Source organism: Ranitomeya imitator, chromosome 4 (genome assembly GCF_032444005.1).
Source record: "Ranitomeya imitator isolate aRanImi1 chromosome 4, aRanImi1.pri, whole genome shotgun sequence".
NCBI classification, from domain to species: domain Eukaryota; kingdom Metazoa; phylum Chordata; class Amphibia; order Anura; family Dendrobatidae; genus Ranitomeya; species Ranitomeya imitator.
The window spans coordinates 212,565,066-212,593,017 of record NC_091285.1 but is presented as its reverse complement, the minus strand read 5'-3'; the positions used below and the strand labels follow the sequence as shown (position 1 = coordinate 212,593,017).

The following is a 27,952-nucleotide window of genomic DNA, read 5'->3' as shown; positions in this document are numbered from 1 at the left end:
GGTGGGTTCACATTAGTGTTTCCAGCCATGGCCGATGATATTGCAGCATCGGCCATGGCTGGATTGCAATATTTCACCATTTTTTTAGGTGAAATATTACAAATCGCTCTGATTGGCAGTTTCACTTTCAACAGCCAATCAGAGCGATCGTAGCCACGAGGGGGTGAAGCCACCCCCCCTGGGCTAAACTACCACTCCCCCTGTCCCTGCAGATCGGGTGAAATGGGAGTTAACCCTTTCACCCGATCTGCAGGGACGCGATCATTCCATGACGCATATGCTGCGTCATGGGTCGGAATGGCACCGACTTTCATGACGCAGCGTATGCGTCAAAGGTCGGGAAGGGGTTAAACCTGAGAGCCGAAGTGGAGGTTTCCCCGGATTTTTTAAATAGGCTTTCAATCTTCCTATCTAAAGGATCTTTTAACTGGGAGGAGTCTTCAAACGGCAGGGCAGTCTTTTTTGCCACCTTAGCCACCTGAACATCTATTTTTGGGATATTCCATTTAATTACCGTAAGTCTTCATCCAGAGGAAACCTGTGTTTAACCTTCGTCAGGCTGCTTAATTTTACAACGTTAACAGGCTGCAGAGGTACAATTGTACCTTCATATATATTTTATTGAAATTTGGCCAATATATTCTGGACCAAAACTGCAGAGATGTCACGAAATTTCAGCCCTCTACGGCTTTTCGAAAAAAAGTTATTGCAATTTTAAAACTGAATAGTTACAATTGTACCTACTCAGCCGGACGAAGGTTAAAGTCTGATGGGGTGGTTAGCCGTTTCTCTGGAAGTTCCCACTCCTGATTGATCATATCAATGATACTCTTATGAACGGGAAAGCCAGACTGTTTATCAGTATGTATGCCATATAACTCATCCTGTATAGTTTGAGGAACGGGTTCCTCTTTTAGCCCCATAGTATTCCGCACCCAGACACCAACTCTTCAATTTGTTCAAAAGAAAAAAGGTATTTTCTGATTTCAGGAGTTTTATGAGGTGGGACATCTTCCCATTTAACCCCTTTACCCCCAAGGGTGGTTTGCACGTTAATGACCGGGCCAATTTTTACAATTCTGACCACTGTCCCTTTATGAGGTTATAACTCTGGAATGCTTCAATGGATCCTGGTGATTCTGACATTGTTTTCTCGTGACATATTGTACTTCATGACAATGGTAAAAATTATTTGATAGTACCTGCGTTTATTTGTGAAAAAAACGGAAATTTGGCGAAAATTATGAAAATTTCGCAATTTTCCAACTTTGAATTTTTATGCAATTAAATCACAGAGATATGTCACACAAAATACTTAATAAGTAACATTTCCCACATGTCTACTTTACATCAGCACAATTTTGGAACCAAAATTTTTTTTTGTTAGGGAGTTATAAGGGTTAAAAGTTGACCAGCAATTTCTCATATCTACAACACCATTTTATTTTAGGGACCACATCTCATTTGAAGTCATTTTGAGGGGTCTATATGATAGAAAATACCCAAGTGTGACACCATTCTAAAAACTACACCCCTCAAGGTGCTCAAAACCATATTCAAGAAGTTTATTAACCCTTCTGGTGCTTCACAGGAATTTTTTGAATGTTTAAATAAAAATGAACATTTAACTTTTTTTCACAAAAAATGTAATTCAGCTCCAATTTGTTTTATTTTACCAAGGGTAACAGGAGAAAATGGACCCCAAACATTGTTGTACAATTTGTCCTGAGTATGCCAATACCCCACATGTGGGGGTAAACCACTGTTTGGGCGCATGGCAGAGCTCGGAAGCGAAGGAGTGCCATTTGACTTTTCAATGCAAAATTGACTGGAATTGAGATGGGACGCCATGTTTCGTTTGGAGAGCCCCTGATGTGGCTAAACATTGAAACCCCCCACAAGTGACACCATTTTGGAAAGTAGACCCCCTAAGGAACTTATCTAGAGGTGTGGTGAGCACTTTGACCCAACAAGTGCTTCACAGAAGTTTATAATGTAGAACTGTAAAAATAAAAAATCATATTTTTTCACAAAAATTATCTTTTCGCCCCCAATTTTTTATTTTCCCAAGGGTAAGAGAAGAAATTGGACCCCAAAAGTTGTTGTACAATTTGTCCTGAGTACGCTGATAGCCCATATGTGGGGGTAAACCACTGTTTGGGCGGATGGGAGAGCTCGGAAGGGAAGGAGCGCCGTTTGACTTTTCAATGCAAAATTGACAGCAATTGAGATGGGACATCATGTTGCGTTTGAAGAGCCACTGATGTGCCTAAACATTGAAACCCCCCACAAGTGACACCATTTTGGAAAGTAGACCCCCTAAGGAACTTATCTAGAGGTGTGGTGAGCACTTTGACCCACCAAGTGCTTCACAGAAGTTTATAATGTAGAACCGTAAAAATAAAAAATCATATTTTTTCACAAAAATTATCTTTTTGCCCCCAATTTTTTATTTTCCCAAGGGTAAGAGAAGAAATTGGACCCCAAAAGTTGTTGTACAATTTGTCCTGAGTACGCGGATACCCCATATGTGGGGGTAAACCACTGTTTGGGTGGATGGGAGAGCTCGGAAGGGAAGGAGCGCCGTTTGACTTTTCAAAGCAAAATTGACAGGAATTGAGATGGGACGCCATGTTGCGTTTGAAGAGCCACTGATGTGCCTAAACATTGAAACCCCCCACAAATGACACCATTTTGGAAAGTAGACCCCCTAAGGAACTTATCTAGAGGTGTGGTGAGCACTTTGACCCACCAAGTGCTTCACAGAAGTTTATAATGCAGAGCCGTAAAAATAAAACAAAATTTTTTTCCCACAAAAATTATTTTTTTAGCCCCCAGTTTTGTATTTTCCTGAGGGTAACAGGAGAAATTGGACCCCAAAATTTGTTGCCCAATTTGTCCTGAGTGCGATGATACACCATATGTGGGGGGAACCACTGTTTGGGCACATGGGAGGGCTCAGAAGGGAAGGAGTGCCATTTGAATGCAGACTTAGATGGAATGGTCTGCAGGTGTCACATTGCGTTTGCAGAGCCCCTAATGTACCTAAACAGTAGAAACCCCCCACAAGTGACACCATTTTGGAAAGTAGACCCCCTTAGGAACTTATCTAGATGTGTGCTGAGCGCTTTGACCCACCAAGGGCTTCACAGAAGTTTATAATGGAGAGCCGTAAAAATAAAACAAAAATTTTTTCCCACAAAAATTATTTTTTAGCCCCCAGTTTTGTATTTTTCCGAGGGTAAAAGGAGAAATTCGACCCCACAATTTGTTGTCCAATTTGTCCTGAGTGCGCTGATACCCCATATGTGGGGGGGAACCACTGTTTGGGCGCATGGGAGGGCTCGGAAGGGAAGGAGCTCCATTTGGAATGAGGACTTAGATGGAATGGTCTGCAGGTGTCACATTGCATTTGCAGAGCCCCTAATGTACCTAAACAGTAGAAACCTCCCACAAGTGACACCATTTTGGAAACTAGACCCCCTAAGGAACTCATCTAGATGTGTTGTGATAGCTTTGAACCCCCAAGTGTTTCACTACAGTTTGTAACGCAGAGCCGTGAAAATTAAAAAAAAAAATCTTTCCCCCCAAAATTATTTTTTAGCCCCCAGTTTTGTATTTTCCCGAGGGTAAGAGGAGAAATTCGACCCCAAAAGTTGTTGTCCAATTTGTCCTGAGTACGCTGATACCCCGTATGTTGGGGGAAACCAACGTTTGAGCGCATGGCAGAGCTCGGAAGGGAAGGAGCGCCATTTGGAATGCAGACTTAGATGGAATGGTCTGCAGACGTCACATTGCATTTGCAGAACCCCTAATGTACCTAAACAGTAGAAACCCCCCACAAGTGACCCCATATTGGAAACTAGACCCCCCAGGGAACTAATCTAGATGTGTTGTGAGAACTTTGAACCCCCAAGTGTTTCACTACAGTTTATAACGCAGAGCCGTGAAAATAAAAAATCTTTTTTTTCCCACAAAAAATATGTTTTAGCCCCGAGTTTTGTATTTTCCCAAGGGTAGCAGGAGAAATTGGACCCCAAAAGTTGTTGTCCTATTTGTCCTGAGTACGCTGATACCCCATATGTTGGGGTAAACCCCTGCTTGGGCACACGGGAGAGCTCGGAAGGGAAGAAGCACTGTTTTACTTTTTCAACGCAGAATTGGCTGGAATTGAGATCAGACGCCATGTCGCGTTTGGAGAGCCCCTGATGTGCCTAAACAGTGGAAACCCCCCAATTATAACTGAAACCCTAATCCAAACACATCCCTAACCCTAATCCCAACAGTAACCCTAACCACACCTCTAACCCTGACACACCCCTAACCCTAATCCCAACCCTATTCCCAACCGTAAATGTAATCTAAACCCTAACTGTAACTTTAGCCCCAACCCTAACTGTAGCCCCAACCCTAACCCTAACCCTAGCCCTAACCCTAACCCTAGCCCTAGCCCTAGCCCTAACCCTAGCCCTAGCCCTAGCCCTAGCCCTAGCCCTAACCCTAGCCCTAACCCTAACCCTAGCCCTAACCCTAGCCCTAACCCTAACCCTAACCCTAGCCCTAACCTTAGCCCTAACCCTAGCCCTAACCCTAGCCCTAACCCTAACCCTAGCCCTAGCCCTAACCCTAGCCCTAACCCTAGCCCTAGCCCTAGCCCTAACCCTAGCCCTAACCCTAGCCCTAACCCTAGCCCTAACCCTAGCCCTAACTCTAACCCTAGCCCTAATGGGAAAATGGAAATAAATACATTTTTTTAATTTTTCCCTAACTAAGGGGGTGATGAAGGGGGGTTTGATTTACTTTTATAGCGGGTTTTTTAGCGGATTTTTATGATTGGCAGCCGTCACACACTGAAAGACGCTTTTTATTGCAAAAAATATTTTTTGCGTTACCACATTTTGAGAGCTATAATTTTTCTATATTCTGGTCCACAGAGTCATGTGAGGTCTTGGTTTTTGCGGGACGAGTTGATGTTTTTATTGGTAACATTTTCGGGCACGTGACATTTTTTGATCGCTTTTTATTCCGATTTTTGTGAGGCAGAATGACCAAAAACCAGCTATTCATGAATTTCTTTTGGGGGAGGCGTTTATACCGTTCCGCGTTTGGTAAAATTGATGAAGCAGTTTTATTCTTCGGGTCAGTACGATTACAGCGACACCTCATTTATATCATTTTTTTATGTTTTGGCGCTTTTATACGATAAAAACTATTTTATAGAAAAAATAATTATTTTTGCATCGCTTTATTCTCAGGACTATAACTTTTTTATTTTTTTGCTGATGATGCTGTATGGCGGCTCGTTTTTTGCGGGACAAGATGACGTTTTCAGCGGTACCATGGTTAGTTATATCTGTCTTTTTGATCGCGTGTTATTCCACTTTTTGTTCGGCGGTATGATTATCAAGCGTTGTTTTTTGCCTCGTTTTTTTTTTTTTTTTCTTACGGTGTTTACTGAAGGGGTTAACTAGTGGGCCAGTTTTATAGGTCGGGCCGTTACGGACGCGGCGATACTAAATATGTGTACTTTTATTGTTTTGTTTTTTTTATTTAGATAAAGAAATGTATTTATGGGAATAATATTTTTTTTTTTTTTTCATTATTTTGGAATATTTTTTTTTATTTTTTTTTACACATTTGAAATTTTTTTTTTTACTTTTTTACTTTGTCCCAGGGGGGGACATCACAGATCAGTGATCTGACAGTTTGCACAGCACTCTGTCAGATCACTGATCTGATAGGAGTGCAGGCTGCTTCACAGTGCCTGCTCTGAGCAGGCTCTGTGATGCCACCTCCCTCCCTGCAGGACCCGGATCCGCGGCCATCTTGGATCCGGGGCTGGAGGGAGCAGGGAGGGAGGTGAGACCCTCGCAGCAACGCGATCACATCGCGTTGCTGCGGGGGGCTCAGGGAAGCCCGCAGGGAGCCCCCTCCCTGCGCGGTGCTTCCCTGTACCGCCGGCACATCGCGATCATCTTTGATCGCGGTGTGCCGGGGGTTAATGTGCCGGGGGCGGTCCGTGACCGCTCCTGGCACATAGTGCCGGATGTCAGCTGCGATAAACAGCTGACACCCGGCCGCGATCGGCGGCGCTCCCCCCGTGAGCGCTGCCGATCGCACATGACGTACTATTGCGTCCTTGGGAAGTAAAGCCCACCCCACATGGACGCAATAGTACGTCTAATGGCAGAAAGGGGTTAACTGAGGATGACGCATATGACCCGTCAGATTCTGAGTCAGAGTACTCCTGGATTTTTATTTTCTTAGGAAGTGATGGACCAGGTGAGGGTGGTGGTGGCGGGGGAGGGGCAAACGTGGCTAAAGCGGTTTGAACCTCCTGTCCAACCAAGGAACGCATCTCTTTAATTCGTGAAGGATGTTCAGCCCGGATTTTTTTGTCCGTACAGAGTTGGCACAATTTTTTCTCCCATTTTAAGGGCAATTTTTCATTACATGTAGCGCATTTGCGTTTAGTGGTCGATTTATGGACAGGCTTGTCTCCCAGAAACGAGAGAGGGAGCAGTATGAGAAGGTATACTAAGACCCACCCTTAAATGGGACCCGTCCCTGCCACACTTACTGGGGCTTGGGGAGCGCTGGGCTCTACAGCTGCAGGGCAAGACATATCCATGCTGAGCAGGCTTACCCGAGACATCTTCTGCAGCTTTATATAGAAAATAAATGCTGCCCCAGCGCCTGGCAATTAGCCATCCCCTCCCCCTCCGCAGTCCCGGGCAGGCGTGCGAGGATGCAGCGTGCCTCACACGCCGTTCGGAGGCTGTACAGGAGCACCCGACCCGGAAGTGAGGCGCCAACGCACCACGTGACATCTGGGTCCCGAACAGCGCACACAGGAGGGGGAGACACCGGAGAGCTCAGGGAGGCCTCCGGCAGGGGATCAGTGGTCCGCTTTACCCCCGCAAGGGGACGCAGGAAGACCAGGACAGTGGTCCCAGAATCCAGAGGAGATGGGAGCAGAAAGCGGAGGAGGAAGCCCAGGGCTCGACCACCACTGCCCGGCACAAGCTTACAGGTACCACTGCCAGAGCCGGCCGCGCAGCGTACCAGGAACCTCTCCATGCCCCATGGGGAACAGGAAAGACACTGGTTAATGGGAGGTGGGGGGAGCTTTTTAACCTCTTGTGCTTCCTGTTCCCCATTAGGATATGGAGACAACCTCCTAGAGCTGTCGTGGAAGGCAACTAGAGAAAAAAAAATCTCTTTAAATCTTCAGCTTAGCGAGTGTGAACGAGCTGAGTGTGAACTGAGCGTAAGTGCAAACAGCGGTAAGTGTGTGACTTGTGATTCAGTGAAGAGGTATTTGGAAAACCTTTAACAAATACCTGTGCGAATTGGTGCGAGTTGCTGATTTGGGAGCAGCTATATTCACAAGGGGTTAATTTACGGTGGGGGCTCATAATCAAGGGTTTATAAGGGGCAGCTGGTTGGGGCTCAAGTCCTTTTTGGAAGTGCATTGAACAGCAAGGTGGATTGCTGCTGAGGGGAAAGAAGAAAAAAATTATTCTTTATCCCCTTAGTGACCGAGCCAAATTTTTGAAATCTGACCAGTGTCACTTTATGTGGTAATAACTCTGCAACGCTTCAACAAATCCCAGTGATTTTGAGATTGTTTTTTCGTGACACATTATACTTTATGATAATGGTAAATTTTGTTCAACATTTTTTGTGTTTATTTATAAAAAATATCAAAAATTTGAGAAAAATGTTAAAAAATTAGCAATTTTCTAAATTTGAATGATTATCCCTTTAGTCCAGATGGTCATACCACAGCAAACCATTAATAAATAACATTTCCCACATGTCTGCTTTACATCAGGACCATTTGTAAAATATTATTTTATTTTGTTAGCAGTTTAGGAGGTTTAAAAATGTAGCAGCAATTTTTCATTTTTTCAAAGAAATTTACTAAATTTATTTTTTTAGGGACTTATCCATGTTTGAAGTGACTTTAGGGGTCCCATATATTGGGAAACCCACAAACGTGATACCATTTTAAAAACAGCACCCCTAAACATATTGAAAACTGCTGTCAGGTAGTTTATTAACCCTTCAGGTGCTTTACAGGAATTAATGCAAAGTGGTATGACAGAAATGAAAATGTGTATTTTTACCACCTAAATGTCTCTAACTTCTAAACAGATTACTACAGCCGTCAGACTCTAAGGCCGCTATTTGGCCATGAATTGCCATGGCAAACATCAGGACAACAAAATCATGATATGAGGGCACCAATTGGGACAAAGAAGAAGCCCCCACACTGTTAACCATTTATAATGATGTAGTCACTATTGACAGCAGCATCTAAGGGGTTAAACAGAGTTAGATGGTGCAAATACTGATCGTGGCTGGTACAGCAAGTTGTCAGCTATAGTGTACAACTGACAGATGCTGGATTGTCACCTGTATGGGGATACTATTCTCTTATATCTCAGGTCAGTTAAAAGACGTATTGGTGGTCATTAAGGGGTTAAAATCTTCAGCTTAGCGAGTGTGAACGAGCAAAGCACAGCAAGGTAAGACATTTAAAAACATTTAAAAACCAAAAAACAACCACATGGCCAATAAGTTACATGCAATCCCCCAAGCAAAATGGAAACAAATGCCAACCAGCACCCAATAATCTATGACACATCAGATGAACGGTATGTGTATACACATATATGGTAATAGCTGCCCATCTGCTACCAGCTGTACCCCACCTGCATCACACAATCCAAAACGCGCAATAATGCTAGAAACCGGACACCAATTTCATATCTTATGCATATTTACCAAATAATGCCATGCCATGACAGGTGCCACGAGGTTGCAGCAAGCAACGCCCCCAAGCCTGGGAGCAAAATACACACTATGGTCCAAAGTCCTAAAGAAAAGGCCCAAAAGAAAATGGGCGCCAGATGGAGAAAGTAAGGTGCTAGTACTAGGGGGATGGAAGCCCCACGCGTATCGACGCTACAATGGCGTCTTCATCAGGGCAGGTATAGAGTAAAACCGCCTAACCCTTCTCTTATATAGTAGAATAATAATAGAATTATTCTTACCGTTAATTCGGTTTCTAGGAACCTTCCACGACAGCGGTACTGGAGGATGTCTCCCCGCCCTAATGGGGGACAGGAAACACAAAGAGGTTAAATACCCTCCCCTTCCTGCCACCTCCAGTGTTTTTTCTGGACACAGTAGTATGTATAGTTACCACTTAAGTGCAGGAATCATCCAATAAAATCATCAGATAGGGAGGGAAATTAGTGCTGTCGTGGAAGGTTCCTAGAAACCGAATTAACGGTAAGAATAATTCTATTTTCTCCAGTCACCTTCCACGACAGCGGTACTGGAGTAGTACCAACAAATTATTTCTAGGGGGGGACAACCGCCTGCAGAACTGTTCTGCCGAAAGTTAAATCCCGGTTGAAATCAAGCCTGTAGTGCCTGGTGAACGTATGTACTGATGACCAGGTGGCAGCTCTGCAAATCTGCTCCGTAGAAGCATCACCTCTCTCTGCCCATGATGTTGACACCGACCGTGTAGAATGGGCCTTTAGCGATGGAGGAGGTGTTAGATTCTGGGATGAGTATGCCAGAGATATGGCTTGTTTAATCCAGTTGGCGATAGTATTTTTTGTCGCCTTTCTTCCTTTGTTCTTTCCGGAGAGTTGAATGAAGAGATTCTGATCAATCCTCCAACTCTCTGTTTGTGAAAGATAATATAGAACCACTCTGCGGACATCCAGAGTGTGGAAGGACTCTTCTCTCACATTAGAAGGATCCGGGTAGAATGAGGGCAACACTATGTCCTGACCTCTATGAAAGTCTGATGTTACTTTAGGTAAGAAGGTAGGGTCTAGATGAAGGATTATACTATCCGATGTTACCCTCAAGTAAGGTTCTTGTATGGATAGGGCATGTAGTTCTCCTATCCGTCTGGCAGAGGTAATAGCCACTAAAAAGACCGTTTTCAGGGTAAGAACCTTTAATGAAGATTGAGATAAAGGTTCGAAAGGGTCCCGAGTTAGACTATTAAGGACCAAATTAAGGTCCCAAGGAGGAGTATTGTTGAGAACTCTGGGACGGATTCTACTTGCTGAAGTTATAAAACGCCTGATCCACCGATGTTTGGCTAGTTCTTGGTCAAAATAGGAGCCAAGTGCTGAAATTTGTACTTTCAAGGTATTGGGCCTAAGACCCAACTCTAGACCTTTTTGCAAGAAGTCCAGAATCTTGGCAATATTAGGATGAAATGGGTCTGGAATATCTGTAAGATACCATGAGGAAAACTTCTTCCATATTTTGGCATAAATGGCATTCGTCACGGGTTTTCTACTGCTTTGGAGAGTATGAATTACTTCATCCGAGAGGCCTCTTGCCTTTAGTATTTCGGCCTCAGAAGCCATGCTGAAAGATTTAACCTGTGAAGGTTTGGATGCAGCAAAGGTCCTTGATGAAGAAGATTCTCCTTCTGGGGTAGATATACTGGACCTTCTTGAGCCATGTCTAACATGGCGCTGTACCAACTTCTCCCCGGCCATGTTGGCGCGATTAGAATCGCCGTAACTCGCTCCGATCGAATCTTCTGTAGAGTTCTTGACAGCAATGGAATCGGAGGAAAAGCATAGACGAGGTTGAACCTCCACGGGTGAGAGAACGCATCCATGCCGAGTGCTCTGTCTGCCATATTCAGGGAGAAATAAGTTTGCAGCTTGGCATTCTGACTGTTGGCAAAAAGGTCCACTTCCGGAATCCCCCATCTGGAAATCAGGGAGAGGAAGACCACCTGGTCCAGACACCATTCCCCTGGATGTACATCCTTTCTGCTCAGGAAATCCGCCTGGGTATTGGCTGACCCTTTCAGGTGAACTGCCGAAATAGAGAGGAGGTGCCTCTCTGCCCAGAAAAAAATGTTTGAGGCTAAGGTTTTTAATTTCTTGAATCTTGTGCCTCCCTGATGACGAAGGTATGCGACCGTGGTCATATTGTCGGAATATATCCTGACATGGTGTCCCTGAACAATAAAAGATGCGGCTTTTAACGCCTCTTCCACTGCCTTCAGTTCTCTGATGTTCGAAGAGCTTGCTCTGATGTCTGGAGCCCAGGTGCCCTGGAAATGGGTTCCATCGACTATAGCACCCCATCCCCTTTGACTGGCGTCCGAAGTGAGTGTCTTTAGCGGGATCTGGTCCCAACTGACCCCCCGTTGGAGGTTCCGCAGCCGTAGCCACCATGTCAGGGATGTCCTGACATGATTGGGGAGGGAAATCCTTTTGGAAAGAGAACTCTGCTGTCTGTCCCAAGATGATAGAACATGGGTTTGGAGGACTCTCGTGTGGGCTTGGGCCCAAGATACCATCTGGATACAAGATGTTAGAGATCCCAGAATAGACATGGATTGTCGTAGAGTTGGAGTCTTCAGGGTTCTGAACGCTGTTATCTTCTGTACCAGATCGAGTTGACGTTCTCTGGGCAGAAAGGATTTCCTCAACTCCGAGTCCAGAAGGACCCCTAGGAACTTCTTCCTCCTGGAGGGAAGTAGGTCCGATTTCTCTAGATTCGGGATCCACCCCAATGACTTTAGTATTTCTAGAGATTTTGATAAGTCCGCCCTGAGGCGGGAAACTGAAGGAGCGATAATGAGTAGATCGTCTAGATAGGGTACTATGCAGATCCCCTGAAGACGGATGAATATAATGGCTTCTGTCATGATCTTTGTAAAGACCCTGGGAGCTGAGGCGATTCCGAAGGGAAGGGAGTTGAACTGGTAGTGTACTATCCCTTGCTCCTGAGATATTGCGAATCTTAGGTACTTCCGGAATTCTGGATGGATTGGGACGTGGTAATAAGCGTCCCTCAGATCCACTGTAGCCATCGCCCAGTCCTGTCCTATCAGAGGGATTGCTGTTTTGACCGACTCCATCTTGAACCTCCTGTAGGTTATTACTCGATTCAGGGGTTTCAAGTTGATTATTATTCGGTGTTTTCCCGAAGGTTTCTTGATCAGAAACAGGTGGGAACAGTGTCCTCTGCCTCTTTCTTGTTGAGGTACTGGGGAAATTACTCCTTCCTGGAGTAACTCTTGAAGTCCGCAAAGGAATGCGCCCTGAGGGCTGAGACTCTGCAATGAGGTTATCCTTATGTGATGAGGGGGAGGGCTCTCGAACTCTAATTTTAGTCCATTCTGAATAGTGTTGAGTACCCATTGGTTCGACGAAATGGAACTCCACTGGTTGATGAAGCTCGAGAGACGACCCCCAACGCCCTGGGCGTAGTCACTGCTTATCCGGGGTCTGCTGGGACTGGGGAACCAGGATGTTCCTACCTTTCCCCCCTTTAGGATAGCTCCAGCGTCCTGATTTGCCCTTCCCTTTGAACTCTCGCTGGAAGGGTTGTTCTTTTGAGGGACGAAAAAAACGTTTCTTCGGATTCCTCTGTTCCGGAAGCGCTTTCTTCTTGTCCGTTGCTTTTTCCAGAATATCGTCTAGGGCCTGCCCGAACAGATAGCGGCCCTGAAAGGGAATGGCACAGAGCTTTGTTTTGGACGTTATGTCCCCACTCCAAGACTTTAGCCATAGAGCTCTTCTGGCTGAATTAGAGAGAACTGCAGATTTGGCAGCTACTCTAACGGACTCTGCCGAAGCATCGGCTAGGAAGCCTGTAGCTTTCTGGAGAAGCGGGAGGGAATCTAAGATTACTTCCCTAGATGTTCCTTGGGTAAGGTGGTCTTCAAGTGTGCGGAGCCAACGAAATAGGGATCTAGCCACGCAGGTGGACACAATATTTGTTTTAAGTAGATTGGTGGAAGTCTCCCAGGATTTTCTAAGCAAGCTCTCCATCTTGCGATCCATAGGGTCTCTGAGTTGGGAAGCATCCTCGAAGGGAAGGGTTGTCTTTTTTGAGACTCTAGAGACCTGCACATCTACCTTAGGGGTATCCCACAGAGAGACGTCTCCATCGAGAGAGAAACGATTCTTTAGCTCAGAGGGAACAGCAAGACCCTTTTCGGGAGATTCCCATTCATGAAGAATGAGACTCTGTACATTCTCGTGTATAGGGAACCCTTTTAATTTCTTTGGCTTTAACCCACCGAACATCTCATCCTGCACTGATGGTTTCTCCTCCTCCTCCTCAACGCCCATTGTCCCCCTGACCATACTAATTAACTCATGTATGTCTTCAGAGGAAAAATAGTATTTCTTACTCTCCTCTTTGGGGGGTGGAAGTGGAGCCCTCATTCTCCCACAAATCCTCCGAACCGGAGGAACGAATTTCACCAGAATCTGAATCAGATGTAACCGTAGCCATCTTCCTTTTTTTAGGGGGAGGTGGCGGAGGTAACAGACTGGGAAAGGGCCGATACTGAGGACTGAACTTCCTGTTTAATGAGGGATTTGATGCTCTCAAACAAGGATGGCTGTTCTGAGCGTAAAATTTCATCAGTGCAGGGCTGGCACAGTTTCTTCTTGTAAGAAGAAGGAAGCCTTGATGCACAAACACCACATTTCCGATCTTCCGTTTTTGTCTTGGAAGATCTGTCCTTCCTAGGGGCAGAGGCCTTGTCTCCCTAAAAGAGAGAGAAGGAGGACTAAGTATATAGCACCCTAAGGAATACAGGGATAAAGGGACCTTAACCCGCTACTCACGGTAGGAGGGAGGATGCAGGGCTCGGCAGAAGCAGAGATAGGTCTGTCACCTTCCATGGTCAGTCAGTACTGAAGTCCAGTCAGTCAGACAGGGGGCCTTACCTGGAGGTGACTTCCAGGGTTAAATACCGTGGAAGCTGCGTCCAATCGTGTGCTCCTCCTCCCGGTCCCAGGCATAGGGGAGAGAACCGCCATGCCCCATCAGAATTGCTTCCCGATGCGCGTGCGTTCCACCGCTGGAACGCACATGCCGTGAACCGGAAGTTCGGGTACTTCCGGTTCGCACGTCCACCGTTCCGTTGTGAAGGTTTACATAGTTGGAGGAGCGCCAGGCTGATCAAAGACCGCGCCTGCGCAATCCAGTGAAGAGGAACTCATACATGTCAGATCACAGTGGTCAGCGCCTGCGCAAAGGAGCAACCCCATCAAAGGGTCCAGTTAGTTTAACCCATTATTGATGCATAGTGTAGTTGTTGCAGCTACATTGTCAGTCCTGCACGAATAGCAGGTGCGGCCGCAGTAACGTGTTTTACCATGAACATAAACGCGCCGATCTAACCAGGACACTGCAAATACGCATATGCCCTGAGATGGAACTACTTATAATCGGAGAATGCCTGCGCAGTATAGCAGCATAAGGAAAAATGCAATATGAGTACAGCAAAAGACGTACAGCCCCACCAATCCTACAGACCCCCCACTCAGCCAAATGCTGAAGACAAGAATGCGTACAGTCCTGGTACTAATGTCACCATGGTTTCAAAGAGCGCTGGATTGGTCAGAAAAAAAAAAAAAAAGCGCCTGCACACATACAGTATGACAATAAGAAAGCCTCCCTCTAATAGGGGAGCGTGATGATGAATGCCTGCGCGGTATATGAAACTGGCTGAAAGCTGAAAGAACAGCAAGGGTATAGGGGCGGCGGAGAAATACTCTGCATTTCCACTAGCCATCGAGGTGCTGGCCCCAATCAAGTAATCTATAATATAACGCTGGGAGCGTCACTCTGTCCGAAGCCTTTATAGACTGCGCAAACGCCGGCGCAGTCTGGGCCTCACAGAGTGACGCTCCCAGGAGATCGCGGTATGCGTAAACACTGAACGCACACCGCGATCTCCACCGGAGAGTCAGGGAATGCCAGGAGGGTAAGTATATTCACCTGTCCCCCGTTCCAGCGCTGCGTGCGGCTCCGTCTCCCGGGTCCTCTGCTGTGACGTTCCCAGTTCAGAGGGCGCGATGACGCGCTTAATGCGCGCAGGCGCCTCCCTCTGACTGAACAGTCACAGCCAGAGGAGCCGGAAGATGGCGGCGCGCAGCGCTGGAACGGGGCAGACAGGTGAGTATAGCAAGTGCTGGGGGCCTGAGCTAGCGGTGACTCCGGCACCTGACCCCCACAGCGCGCCGGTGTCCCCGCCTGCTCAGGCCCCCAGCACTCGGTGCCCAGCGACGATAGGCGAGTATGGTATTTTTTTTTTATATATATGGCAGCAGCATACGAGGCATATATAATGGAGCATCTTATGGGGGGCATATAATACAATGGTGGCGCAGGATGGGAGCAGCACATGACATAACGGGGGCGCAGGATGGGAGCAGCACATGACAGAACGGGGGCGCAGGATGGGAGCAGCACATGACAGAACGGGGGCGCAGGATGGGAGCAGCACATGACAGAACGGGGGCGCAGGATGGGAGCAGCACATGACAGAACGGGGGCGCAGGATGGGAGCAGCACATGACAGAACGGGGGCGCAGGATGGGAGCAGCACATGACAGAACGGGGGCGCAGGATGGGAGCAGCACATGACAGAACGGGGGCGCAGGATGGGAGCAGCACATGACAAAACGGGTTGTAAAAAAGAAAATGGAGAGCACCACCAAAAGAAAAATAACCTATAGAAATATAAAGATCCTGAATCCCCCTCAACAAGTAAGCAGACACCATAGAACCAATCAAGAAAAAGACATGTCGTATGGGAGATCAACAAGACTCAATAGTAACTAGATATCAAAAATATTTATTTTAATTGAACAGTCTGATAAGCAAAAGACACAATTAAAAACAATTAAAAGCACAAAACATGCCCATAATGACAAGGAATACAAGACATAGCCAACAGACAAAAAGGCAATTATTAGTATTTGGCACCTGAGGGGGCTGAGACAATTATGAGGGCGTACCCCCCAAAAAAAGAATCAAAGTAGTACATCCATTTATCTAAAGAATATAAATATATAACAATTGAACAATACTGGATACCTGTCCCAGCTAAAAGATAGACTAGCACCACATACGGAGATATGGGAGACTGCTGACCTATAAGCAGTAAGGGCAAAACTGCCAAAATACTATCCCCCCAAAATAAGGACCACTGCAGGTTAGGTAAGGTAGCCAAACCAAAATAAGGATAATCTCATGACAGAAAAAGCATATATATGCATACCCAAAAATGAGAGATATCCAAGGCCCAACAGGACAATGGCAGAGAAGTCATCAGTCCAAGTCACAGGTCCAGTCCGTGCTGTCAGTCAGGATACCAGTCTGAATGTCAAAGCCAGTCCGTGGGGCTATGTTGCCCTACGCGTGTCGCTGCATAGAAGCAGCTTCATCAGGGACGAGTGACAAAACGGGGGCGCAGGATGGGAACAGCACATGACAGAACGGGCGCAGGATGGGAGCAGCACATGACAGAACGGGCGCAGGATGGGAGCAGCACATGACAGAACGGGCGCAGGATGGGAGCAGCACATGACAGAACGGGCGCAGGATGGGAGCAGCACATGACAGAACGGGGGCGCAGGATGGGAGCAACACATGACAGAACGGGGGCGCAGGATGGCAGCAGCACATGACAGAACGGGCGCAGGATGGGAGCAGCACATGACAGAACAGGGGCGCAGGATGGGAGCAGCACATGAAAGAACGGGGGCACAGGATGGGAGCAGCACATGACAGAACGGGGGCGCAGGATGGGAACAGCACATGACAGAACGGGCGCACGATGGCAGCAGCACATGACAAAACGGGTGCAGGATGGGAGCAGCACATGACAGAACGGGGGCAGAGGATGGCAGCAGCACATGACAGAACAGGGGCGCAGGATGGGAGCAGCACATGATAGAACGGGGGCACAAAATGGGAGCAGCACATGACAGAACGGGGGCACAGGATGGGAGCAGCACATGACTGGATGGGAGCAGCAAATGACAGAATGGAGGCGCAGGATGGGTGCAACACATGACAGAATGGGGGCGCAAGATGGGTGCAGAACATGTCAGAATGGAGGTGCAGGATGGGTGCAGAACATGTCAGAATGGGGGCGCAGGATGGAAGCAGCACATGTCACAATGGGGGCGCAGGATGGAAGCAGCACATGACATAATGGGGGCGCAAGATGGGTGCAACACATAGCAGGATGGGGGCGCAGGATGGGTGCAGCACATGACAGGATGGGGACTCAGGATGGAGCAGCACATGACGGGATGGGGACGCAGGATGGAGCAGCAGCACATGTCAGAATGGGGGTGCAGGATGGGTGCAGCACATGTCAGGATGGGGACGCAGGATGGAGCAGCTCATGACAGGATGGGGACGCAGGATGGAGCAGCACATACCAGGATGGAGACCATATACCAATATAGATGCTAGCCACCCGGGCGTAGAACTATAAAAATATAAAATAGCTAGTATAATATAATATCGGACATGTATGAGTTCCTCTTCACTGGATTGCGCAGGCGCGGTCTTTGATCAGCCTGGCGCTTCTCCAACTATTCCTCTACACAGGCGCGATGGGGGAGCGCCTGGCGAACCGGAAATTGAAATCGGCCGGTGCATGCCCTGGGAAGGCTACACGCTGCGCATCCTCACAGGTGGTAAATATCACATTTTACTATTGTACTATATAAGAGCAGGGTTAGGCGGTTTTACTCTATACTTGCCCTGATGAAGACGTCTTTGTAGCGTCGATACGCGTGGGGCTTCCATCCCCCCAGCACTAGTACCTTACCTTCGGCTGCTGCATCTCCATCTGGTGCCCATTTTCTTTTGGGGCTTTTCTTTAGGACCTTGGACCATAGTGTGTATTTTGCTCCCAGGCTTGGGGGTGTTGCTTGCTGCAACCTCGTGGCACCTGTGCTGGCATGGCATTATTTGGTAAATATGCATAAGATATGAAATCAGTGTCCGGTTCCTAGCATTATTGCGCGTTTTGGATTGTGTGATGCAGGTGGGGTACAGCTGGCAGCAGATGGGCAGCTATTACCATATATGTGTATACACATACCGTTCATCTGATGTGTCATAGATTATTGGGTGCTGGTTGGCATTTGTTTCCATTTTGCTTGGGGGATTACATGCAGCTTATTGGCCATGTGCTTGTTTTTTGGTTTTTAAATGTGTGTCTTACCTTGCCATGCTTTTTTATATTAATAAAGTTACTTTTTGGTTGATCCCATTGTTATGCATATCTTTTCTCTTATACAAACAAATAAAATCCAGCACTTCATATTTCTTTTCTCTTGTTTAATTTTCAACAATCCCATCTTCATTCCATAACGTCCTCTTCTGGTCTTCACGCCGCGTCTCCGGCGCAGGCGTACTTTGTCTGCCCTGTTGAGGGCAGAGCAAAGTACTGCAGTGTGCAGGTGCCGGAAAAGGTCAGAGAGGCCCAGCGCCTGCGCACTGCAGTACTTTGCTCTGCCCTCAACAGGGCAGACAAAGTATGCCTGCGCCGGAGACGCGGCGTGAAGACCAGAAGAGGACGTCATGGAATGAAGATAGGAGGCGCCGGAGCGGACCTGAGACACCCATTTGACAGGACCGCAGCGGGACCGCCCCTGGGTGAGTATAATCGAACCTCTTTTTCTCCTCTTTCAGGTTACATCGGGGGCTCATCTACAGCATTACACAATGCTGTAGATAAGCCCCTGATGACGGTGAGCTTACCTCACCATCGATTTTGGGGGTGACAGGTTCCCTTTAAGGGGTTAAAACCCATCCTGCGTGATAATATAGGTGAATCTAATGAAACTGTAGAGTCCTTGTGGGTGAAGATAAGGGGAGGGGGAAAAAATAATAAATTACTGATAGGGGTTTGTTATACGTCTCCAAAAATAATGGAAGCAACGGAGAATATCCTCATAAAGCAAATAGATGAAGCTGCGACTCAAGGAGAAGTCATTATTATGGGGGACTTCAACTACCCTGAAATAAATTGGGGAACGGAAATCTGCAGTTCCAGCAAAGGTAATCGGTTTTTGACAACTATGAGAGACAATTACCTTACATAACTGGTTCAGGACCCAACAAGAAGGGGGGCACTGCTAGACCTAATATTAACCAACAGGCCAGACCGCATATTAATGTAAGGGTTGGGGGTCACTTGGGGATTGGTGATCACAATATAATAAGTTTTCATGTATCCTTTAATAAGATGTGTAGTAGAGGGGTTACAAGGACACTAAACTTCAGGAGGGCAAATTTCCAACGGATGAGAGAGGATCTTGGTGCAATTAACTGGGACGATACCCTGAGAGATAGAAATACCCAAAGAAAATGGGAGACATTTATTAGCATCCTGGATAGGACCTGTGCACAGTATATACTGTATGGGAATAAACATACTAGAAATAGGAGGAAACCAATATGGCTAAATAGAGCTGTAAGGGGCGCAATAAGTAACAAAAAGAAAGCATTTAGAGAATTAAAGGAAGTAGGTAGTGATGAGGCATTAAATAAATACAGAAAATTGAATTCTATAAACAGCAAATCAAGGCAGCAAAGATTGAGACAGAGAGACTCATTGCCAGAGAGAGTAAAAATAATCCCAAAATATTCTTTAACTACTTAAATAGTAAGAAACTAAAAAATGATAGTGTTGGCCCCCTTAACCCCTTAGCGACCGCCAATACGCCTTTTAACGGCGGCCGCTAAGGGTACTTAAACCACAGCGCCGTTAATTAACGGCGCTGTGGAAAAAGTGAATAGCGCCCCCCAGAGTCGGATTTTCTCCGGGGTCTCGGCTGCCGGGGGTAGCCGAGACCCCAGAGAACATGATTCGGGGGGTTTTTAACCGACCCCGCATTTGCGATCGCCGGTAATTAACCGTTTACCGGTGATCGCAAAAAAAAACAAAACGCGATCTCTTTTTAATTTCTCTGTCCTCCGATGTGATCGCACATCGGAGGACAGAGAAAAGGGGTCCCAGGTAGCCCCCCAATACTCACCTATCTCCCCCGATGCTCCTCGTGTCTCCCGGTGGGCGCCGCCATCTTCAAAATGGCCGGCCGGCACCGGGAGAATCTTTGGGGTCTTGGCTGCCGGGGGTAGCCGAGACCCCAAAGAACATGATCGGGGTCAGTTTTACCGACCCCTGTTTTGCGATCGCCGGTAATTAACTGTTTACCGGCGATTGCAAAAAAAAAAAAAAAAGTAAAGTGTAATTCTCTATCCTCTGATGTGATCGCACATCAGAGGACAGAGAAATAGGGGGATTCGGGGACCCTAGCATACTCACCTGTGTCCCTGGGTCCTCCTGCTGCTCCTCCTGGCTGCCGGGGAAAAGAAAATGTCGGGCGCATGCGCAGTGCGCCCGCCATCTGTCTCCATCTGCTGGCCGGCAGGAGAACAGCAGTTGGGGCTAAAATTAGGGTTAGGGGTAGGGCTAGGGTTAGGGCTAGGGTTAGGCTTCTTTCACACTTACGTCGGTACGGGGCCGTCGCAATGCGTAGGCCCGACATACCGACGCACGTTGTGAAAATTGTGCACAACGTGGGCAGCGGATGTAGTTTTTCAACGCAGCCGCTGCCCAATCTATGTCCTGGGGAGGAGGGGGCGGAGTTACGGCAACGCATGCGCGGTCAGAAATGGCGGATGCGACGTACAAAAAACGTTTCATTGAACGTTTTTTGTGCCGACGGTCCGCCAAAACACAACTGATCCAGTGCACAACGGACGCAACGTGTGGCCATCCGTCACGATCCGTCGGCAATACAAGTCTATGGGCAAAAAACGCATCCTGCGGGCACATTTGCAGGATCCGTTTCTTGTCCAGAACTACGGATTGCGACAGATGCCAAATGACGCAAGTGTGAAAGTAGCCTTAGGGCTAGGGTTAGGGTTGGGGCTAAAGTTAGGGCTAGGGTTGGGGCTAAAGTTAGGGCTAGAGTTGGGATTAGGGTTAGGGTTTGGATTAGGGTTGGTATTAGGGTTACGCTTGGGATTAGGGTTAGGTTTGGGATTAGGGTTAAGGTTAGGGTTGCGATTAGGGGTGTATTGGGATTAGGGTTAGGTTTGAGGTTAGGGTTGAGAATAGGATTAGGGGTGTGTTGGATTTAGGGTTTTGATTAGGGTTATGGTTAGGGTTGACATTAGGGTTGTTTTGGGGTAAGGGTTGTGATTAACATTAGGGTTAGTGATTAGGATTATGGATCAGGTTGGGATTAGGGTTAGGGGTGTGTTGGAGTTGGGTTGGAGCTAGAATTGGGGGGTTTCCACTGTTCAGGTACATCAGGGGGTCTCCAAACACGACAGCCAATTTTGCGCTCAAAAAGTCAAATGGTGCTCCCTCCCTTCTGAGCTATGCCGTGCGCCCAAACAGTGGGTTACCCCCACATATGGGGCATCAGCGTCGTACTCGGGATAAATTGGACAACAACTTCTGGGGTCCAATTTCTCTTGTTACCCTAGTGAAAATAAAAACTTGGGGGCTACAAAATCTTTTTTGTGGAAAAATATATATATATATTTTTTTATGACTCTGCATTATAAACTTCTGTGAAGCACTTGGGCATTCAAAGTTCTCACCACACATCTAGATAAGTTCCTTGGGGGGTCTAGTTTCCAAAACGGGGTCACTTGTGGGGGGTTACTACTGTTTAGGTACATCAGGGGCTCTGCAAACGCAACATAACGCCCACAGACCATTCTATCAAAGTCTGCATTCCAAAACGGCGCTCCTTCCCTTCCGAGCTCTGCCGTGCGCCCAAACAGTGGTTTACCCCCACATATGGCGCATCAGCGTACTCGGGATAAATTGGACAACAACTATTGCAGTCCAATTTCTCCTGTTACCCTTGTGAAAATAAAAACTTGGGGGCTACAATATCTTTTGTGGAAAAAAAAAAAATTTTTATTTTCACGACTCTGCATTCTAAACTTCTGTGAAGCACTTGGGCATTCAAAGTTCTCACCACACATTTAGATAAGTTCCTTGGGGGGGTCTAGTTTCCAAAATGGGGTCACTTGTGGAGGGTTTCTACTGGTTAGGTACATCAGGGGCTCTGCAAACGCAACATAATGCTCGCAGACCATTCTATCAAAGTCTGCATTCCAAAACGGCGCTCCTTCCTTCCGAGCTCTGCCATGCGCCTAAACAGTGGTTTACCCCCACATATGGGGTACCAGCATACTCAGGACAAATTGGACAACAACTTTTGGGGTCCAATTTCTCTTGTTACCCTTGTGAAAATAAAAACTTGGGGGCTAAAAAATCATCTTTGTGGAAAAAAAAATATTTTTTATTTTCACGACTCTGCATTATAAACTTCTGTGAAGCACTTGGGCATTCAAAGTTCTCACCACACATCTAGATAAGTTCCATGGGGGGTCTAGTTTCCAAAATGGGGTCACTTGTGGGGGATTTCTACTGTTTAGGCACATCAGGGGCTCTCCAAACGCGACATGGCATCCGATCTTAATTCCAGCCAATTCTACATTGAAAAAGTAAAACGGCACTCTTTCTCTTCCAAGCTCTGCGGTGCGCCCAAACAGTGGTTTACCCCCACATATTGGGTATCGACGTATTCAGGAGAAATCGCATAACAAAATTTATGGTTACATTTCTGTTTTCACACATGTGAAAATAAAAAAAATGGTTCTGAATTAAGATGTTTGCAAAACAAAGTTAAATGTTCATTTTTTCCTTCCACATTGTTTCAGTTCCTGTGAAGCATGTAAAGGGTTAATAAACTTCTTGAATGTGGTTTTGAGAACCTTGAGGGGTGTAGTTTTTAGAATGGTGTCACACTTCGTTATTTTCTATCATATAGACCCCTCAAAATGACTTCAAATGTGATGTGGTCACTAAAAAGAAATGGTGTTGTAAAAATGAGAAATTGCTGGTCAACTTTTAACCCTTATTACTCCCTAACAAAAAAAAATTTTGTTTCCAAAATTGTGCTGATGTAAAGTAGACATGTGGGAAATGTTATTTATTAACTATTTTTCGTGACATATCTCTCTGATTTAAGGGCATAAAAATACAAAGTTTGAAAATTGCAAAATTTTAAAAATTTTCGCCATATTTCCGTTTTTTTCATAAATAATCGCAAGTAATATCGAAGAAATGTTACCACTAACATGAAGTACAATATGTCACGAAAAAACAATCTCAGAATCAGCGGGATCCGTTGAAGCGTTCCAGAGTTATAACCTCAAAGTGACAGTGGTCAGAATTGCAAAAATTGGCTCGGTCATTAAGTACCAAATTGGCTCTGTCACTAAGGGGTTAAAATAGTCTGGGTGAAATGGTGGATGAGGATGAGGAAAAAGCCAATATGCTAAATGACTTTTTTTCATCAGTAAAACACAAGAAAATTCCATGGTGGACAATATGATCAGTGTTAACAAAAATTCCCCATTACAGGGAACCTGTCACCCTCCCAGGCATTTGTAACTAAAAGCCACCTTGTGCAGCACAAAATGCTGCATTTGGACAAGGTGGCTCTTTTAGTTATGCTCCCTGCACACGCTGAAATAAACACTTATAAAATGTGCCCCCTCATACCGTGAAATCGCCAGGGAGGCGGGACTTTCCTTCCTAAATCAGACGCAGCACAGCCGTCACTCATACCCCCTTGGCACCGGGCGCCGCCTCCTCAGCGTTGTTTGAATCTGTCCCGGAGCCTGCGCTGTTATGTGATCCCTTGGGCATGCGCAGATAGCGCTGCCTGTCTTCTGACATCATTTGATGTCAGGCTGACTGCACCTGTGCGGCCGTGCTGCCCGAGATCCCGCCCCGCAGTGTCTTCTGATTTATTCACAGTGCGGGGCTGGGATTCATGGGCATGCGCAGTGCACATCTTGGCCTCTCACTCGTCTCCTTCTTCAGACTATGCCGCGTCAGCTGATCCCTAAGCGCATGCCACGGTGATTAGGGATCAGCTGACGCAGCAAAGTCTGAAGAAGGCGGAGGGAGATGAGTGAGAGGCGAAGATATGCACTGCGCATGCCCATGAATCCCAGCCCCGCAGTGTGAATAAATCAGAAGACACTGCGGGGCGGGATCTCGGGCATCACCCTATTGCATCAGACCCACGAGAGTGTGAGAAGTATATCCTATGATTAGGAAGGAAAGTCCCACCTCCCTGGCGATTTCACGGTATGAGGGGGCACAATTTATAAGTGCTTATTTCAGTGTGTGCAGGGAGCATAACTACAAGAGCCACCTTGTCCAAATGCAGCATTAGTGCTGCACAAGTTGGCTCTTTTGGTTACAAATGCCTGAGGGGGGTGACAGGTTCCTTTTAAGTGTCACCTGCTTAACCCAGCAAGAAGTACTCTGGCGTCTAAAAATCACTAAAATTGACAAATCTCCGGGCCCGGATGGGATACACCCCTGAGTACTGCAGGAATTAAGTACAGTCATTGATAGACCATTATTTTTAATCTTTAAAGATTCCATAATAACAGGGTCTGTACCACAGGAGTGGCGTATAGCAAATGTGGTGCCAATATTCAAAAAGGGGACAAAAACTGAACTCGGAAATTATAGTGAGACTATGGAACTCTCTGCCGTATGATATTGTAATGAGTGATTCGTTACTTAAATTTAAGAGGGGACTGGATACCTTTCTGGAAAAGTATAATGTTACAGGGTATATATAATAGATTCCTTGATAGGGCGTTGATCCAGGGAACTAGTCTGATTGCTGTATATGGAGTCGGGAAGGAATTTTTTTCCCCAATGTGGAGCTTACTCTTGCCACATGGGTTTTTTTTGCCTTCCTCTGGATCAACATGTTAGGTTAGGCTATGGGTTGAACTAGATGGACTTAAAGTCTTCCTTCAACCTTAATAACTATGTAACTATGTAATATTAATAGCCTTACATGGCTGGCCGGTGGGGACCTCACGTGGCTGGGCCTTACATGGCTGGCCAGCAGGGACGCCAGGAGCCTTACACGGCCGGGCGGCGGGGGACCTTACACGGCCGGGCGGCGGGGGACCTTACACGGCCGGGCGGCGGGGGACCTTACACGGCCGGGCGGCGGGGGACCTTACACGGCCGGGCGGCGGGGGACCTTACACGGCCGGGCGGCGGGGGACCTTACACGGCCGGGCGGCGGGGGACCTTACACGGCCGGGCGGCGGGGGACCTTACACGGCCGGGCGGCGGGGGACCTTACAGCAGGGACGGCGGGGCCTTACATGGCCGGGCAGCAGGGACGGCGGGGCCTTACATGGCCGGGCAGCAGGGACGGCGGGGCCTTACATGGCCGGGCAGCAGGGACGGCGGGGCCTTACATGGCCGGGCAGCAGGGACGGCGGGGCCTTACATGGCCGGGCAGCAGGGACGGCGGGGCCTTACATGGCCGGGCAGCAGGGACGGCGGGGCCTTACATGGCCGGGCAGCAGGGACGGCGGGGCCTTACATGGCCGGGCAGCAGGGACGGCGGGGCCTTACATGGCCGGGCAGCAGGGACGGCGGGGCCTTACATGGCCGGGCAGCAGGGACGGCGGGGCCTTACATGGCCGGGCAGCAGGGACGGCGGGGCCTTACATGGCCGGGCAGCAGGGACGGCGGGGCCTTACATGGCCGGGCAGCAGGGACGGCGGGGCCTTACATGGCCGGGCAGCAGGGACGGCGGGGCCTTACATGGCCGGGCAGCAGGGACGGCGGGGCCTTACATGGCCGGGCAGCAGGGACGGCGGGGCCTTACATGGCCGGGCAGCAGGGACGGCGGGGCCTTACATGGCCGGGCAGCAGGGACGGCGGGGCCTTACATGGCCGGGCAGCAGGGACGGCGGGGCCTTACATGGCCGGGCAGCAGGGACGGCGGGGCCTTACATGGCCGGGCAGCAGGGACGGCGGGACCTTACATGGCCGGGCAGCAGGGACGGCGGGACCTTACATGGCCGGGCAGCAGGGACGGCGGGGCCTTACATGGCCGGGCAGCAGGGACGGCGGGGCCTTACATGGCCGGGCAGCAGGGACGGCGGGGCCTTACATGGCCGGCAGCAGGGACGGTGGGGCCTTACATGGTCGGGCAGCAGGGACGGCGGGACCTTACATGGCCGGGCAGCAGGGACGGCGGAACCTTACATGGCCGGGCAGCAGGGACGGCGGGACCTTACATGGCCGGGCAGCAGGGACGGTGGGACCTTACATGACCGGGCAGCAGGGACGGTGGGACCTTACATGGCCGGGCAGCAGGGACGGTGGGGCCTTACATGGCCGGGCAGCAGGGACGGCGAGGCCTTACATGGCCGGGCAGCAGGGACGGCGGGGCCTTACATGGCCGGGCAGCAGGGACGGCGGGGCCTTACATGGCCGGGCAGCAGGGACGGCGGGGCCTTACATGGCCGGCAGCAGGGACGGTGGGGCCTTACATGGTCGGGCAGCAGGGACGGCGGGACCTTACATGGCCGGGCAGCAGGGACGGCGGAACCTTACATGGCCGGGCAGCAGGGACGGCGGGACCTTACATGGCCGGGCAGCAGGGACGGTGGGACCTTACATGACCGGGCAGCAGGGACGGTGGGACCTTACATGGCCGGGCAGCAGGGACGGTGGGGCCTTACATGGCCGGGCAGCAGGGACGGTGAGGCCTTACATGGCCGGGCAGCAGGGACGGTGAGACCTTACATGGCCGGGCAGCAGGGACGGTGAGACCTTACATGGCCGGGCAGCAGGGACGGTGAGACCTTACATGGCCGGGCAGCAGGGACGGTGAGACCTTACATGGCCGGGCAGCAGGGACGGTGGGGCCTTACATGGCCGGGCAGCAGGGACCTTACATGGCCGGGCAGCAGGGACGGTGAGACCTTACATGGCCGGGCAGCAGGGACGGTAGGGCCTTACATGGCCGGGCAGCAGGGACCTTACATGGCCGGGCAGCAGGGACGGTGAGACCTTACATGGCCGGGCAGCAGGGACGGTGAGACCTTACATGGCCGGGCAGCAGGGACGGTGAGACCTTACATGGCCGGGCAGCAGGGACGGTGAGACCTTACATGGCCGGGCAGCAGGGACGGTAGGGCCTTACATGGCCGGGCAGCAGGGACCTTACATGGCCGGGCAGTCGGCAGCACTGACGGCATACACCCGGAGCATACACTGCAGGCCCTGCACACCATGTGACCCTCCGTACAATAGCCCCGCACCGTCTACACCCGCCAGCACACAGCCGCACGTCCCCACACCCTGCACTAGGAAGCGCCTGTCATTCACGTGCGGCGGCCATAGAGCAGTCTCACCAGCTGCAGGATCCTCCTGAACATGTCTCCTGTGTGCGCAGTGCGAGGACGGACGCGGCTCTGAGGAAGGCTCGGACCGTGTCTTCTCTAGTCGTTACCGGAGGAATCACACAGACATAGGGACCGTCTCTTCTCGATCATTCAAACCAGCGACAATGTTTACACTCCAAACCTCCTGTTCTGTCAAATGCTGCGCCTGCTGTCTCGGCGCCCCCTGGCGTCAGTCCTCCCACCGCCGCCTCAGCAGGCTGGGACCTTGGGAAGGATCTGTGCGCCGGAATGTGGCGGAAATACAATTGGGCGCACAGCAGGACACGCGGACTCGCCCTTGGGAAAGGAGTGAAGCACTAGGCCGATCCCAGTAGTGCAGAGCAGGACGAGAAAGCTGCCCTGTGACTTCACCATAGGAGAGCGTAGTAGCTATGTGCACACGTTGCGGATTTCCTGCGGTAACGCAGCGTTATTTACCCTGCAGATCAGCAAGTGATTTACAGTGCAATGTAAATCAATGGGAAAAAAAAATGCCGTGCTAATGGTGCGGAAAACTCCACACTGAAAACGCTGCAGGTTAAGGCCATGTTCACACTTTGCGGTTTTTACCACGGAACCGCGGCGAGTTTGCAGCTGCGGGTCCGATGCAGTTTCCATTGCGTTTACAGTAACATGTAAACCCTATGGAAACCGCTGTGCACATGCTGCGGGAAAAACCACGCGGGAACACAGCGGTTTACAACCCGCAGCATGTCACTTCTTTGTGCAGAATCGCGGCGATTCTGCACACAGAGGAATGCATTGGTCCGCTTACTTCCCGCATGGGGCTGTG

General features: G+C 48.8%; 1 protein-coding gene across 3 annotated transcripts in view; it reads right to left on the bottom strand.

The window, feature by feature from the left end:
• The window catches only part of EEA1 (early endosome antigen 1), a 216,317-nt gene extending 188,982 nt beyond the window's left edge, over positions 1–27,335 (bottom strand). The window contains exon 1 of one of the 3 annotated variants that reach the window (XM_069764363.1): positions 27,130–27,335. In XM_069764363.1, coding sequence (XP_069620464.1) covers positions 27,130–27,153 — 24 coding nt within the window. In that variant the 5' untranslated portion in view covers positions 27,154–27,335. The remainder of the gene's footprint in view (positions 1–27,129) is intronic. The other 2 variants (XM_069764362.1, XM_069764364.1) reach the window with 2 other exon arrangements.
• Between the last annotated feature and the right edge of the window lie 617 nt (positions 27,336–27,952).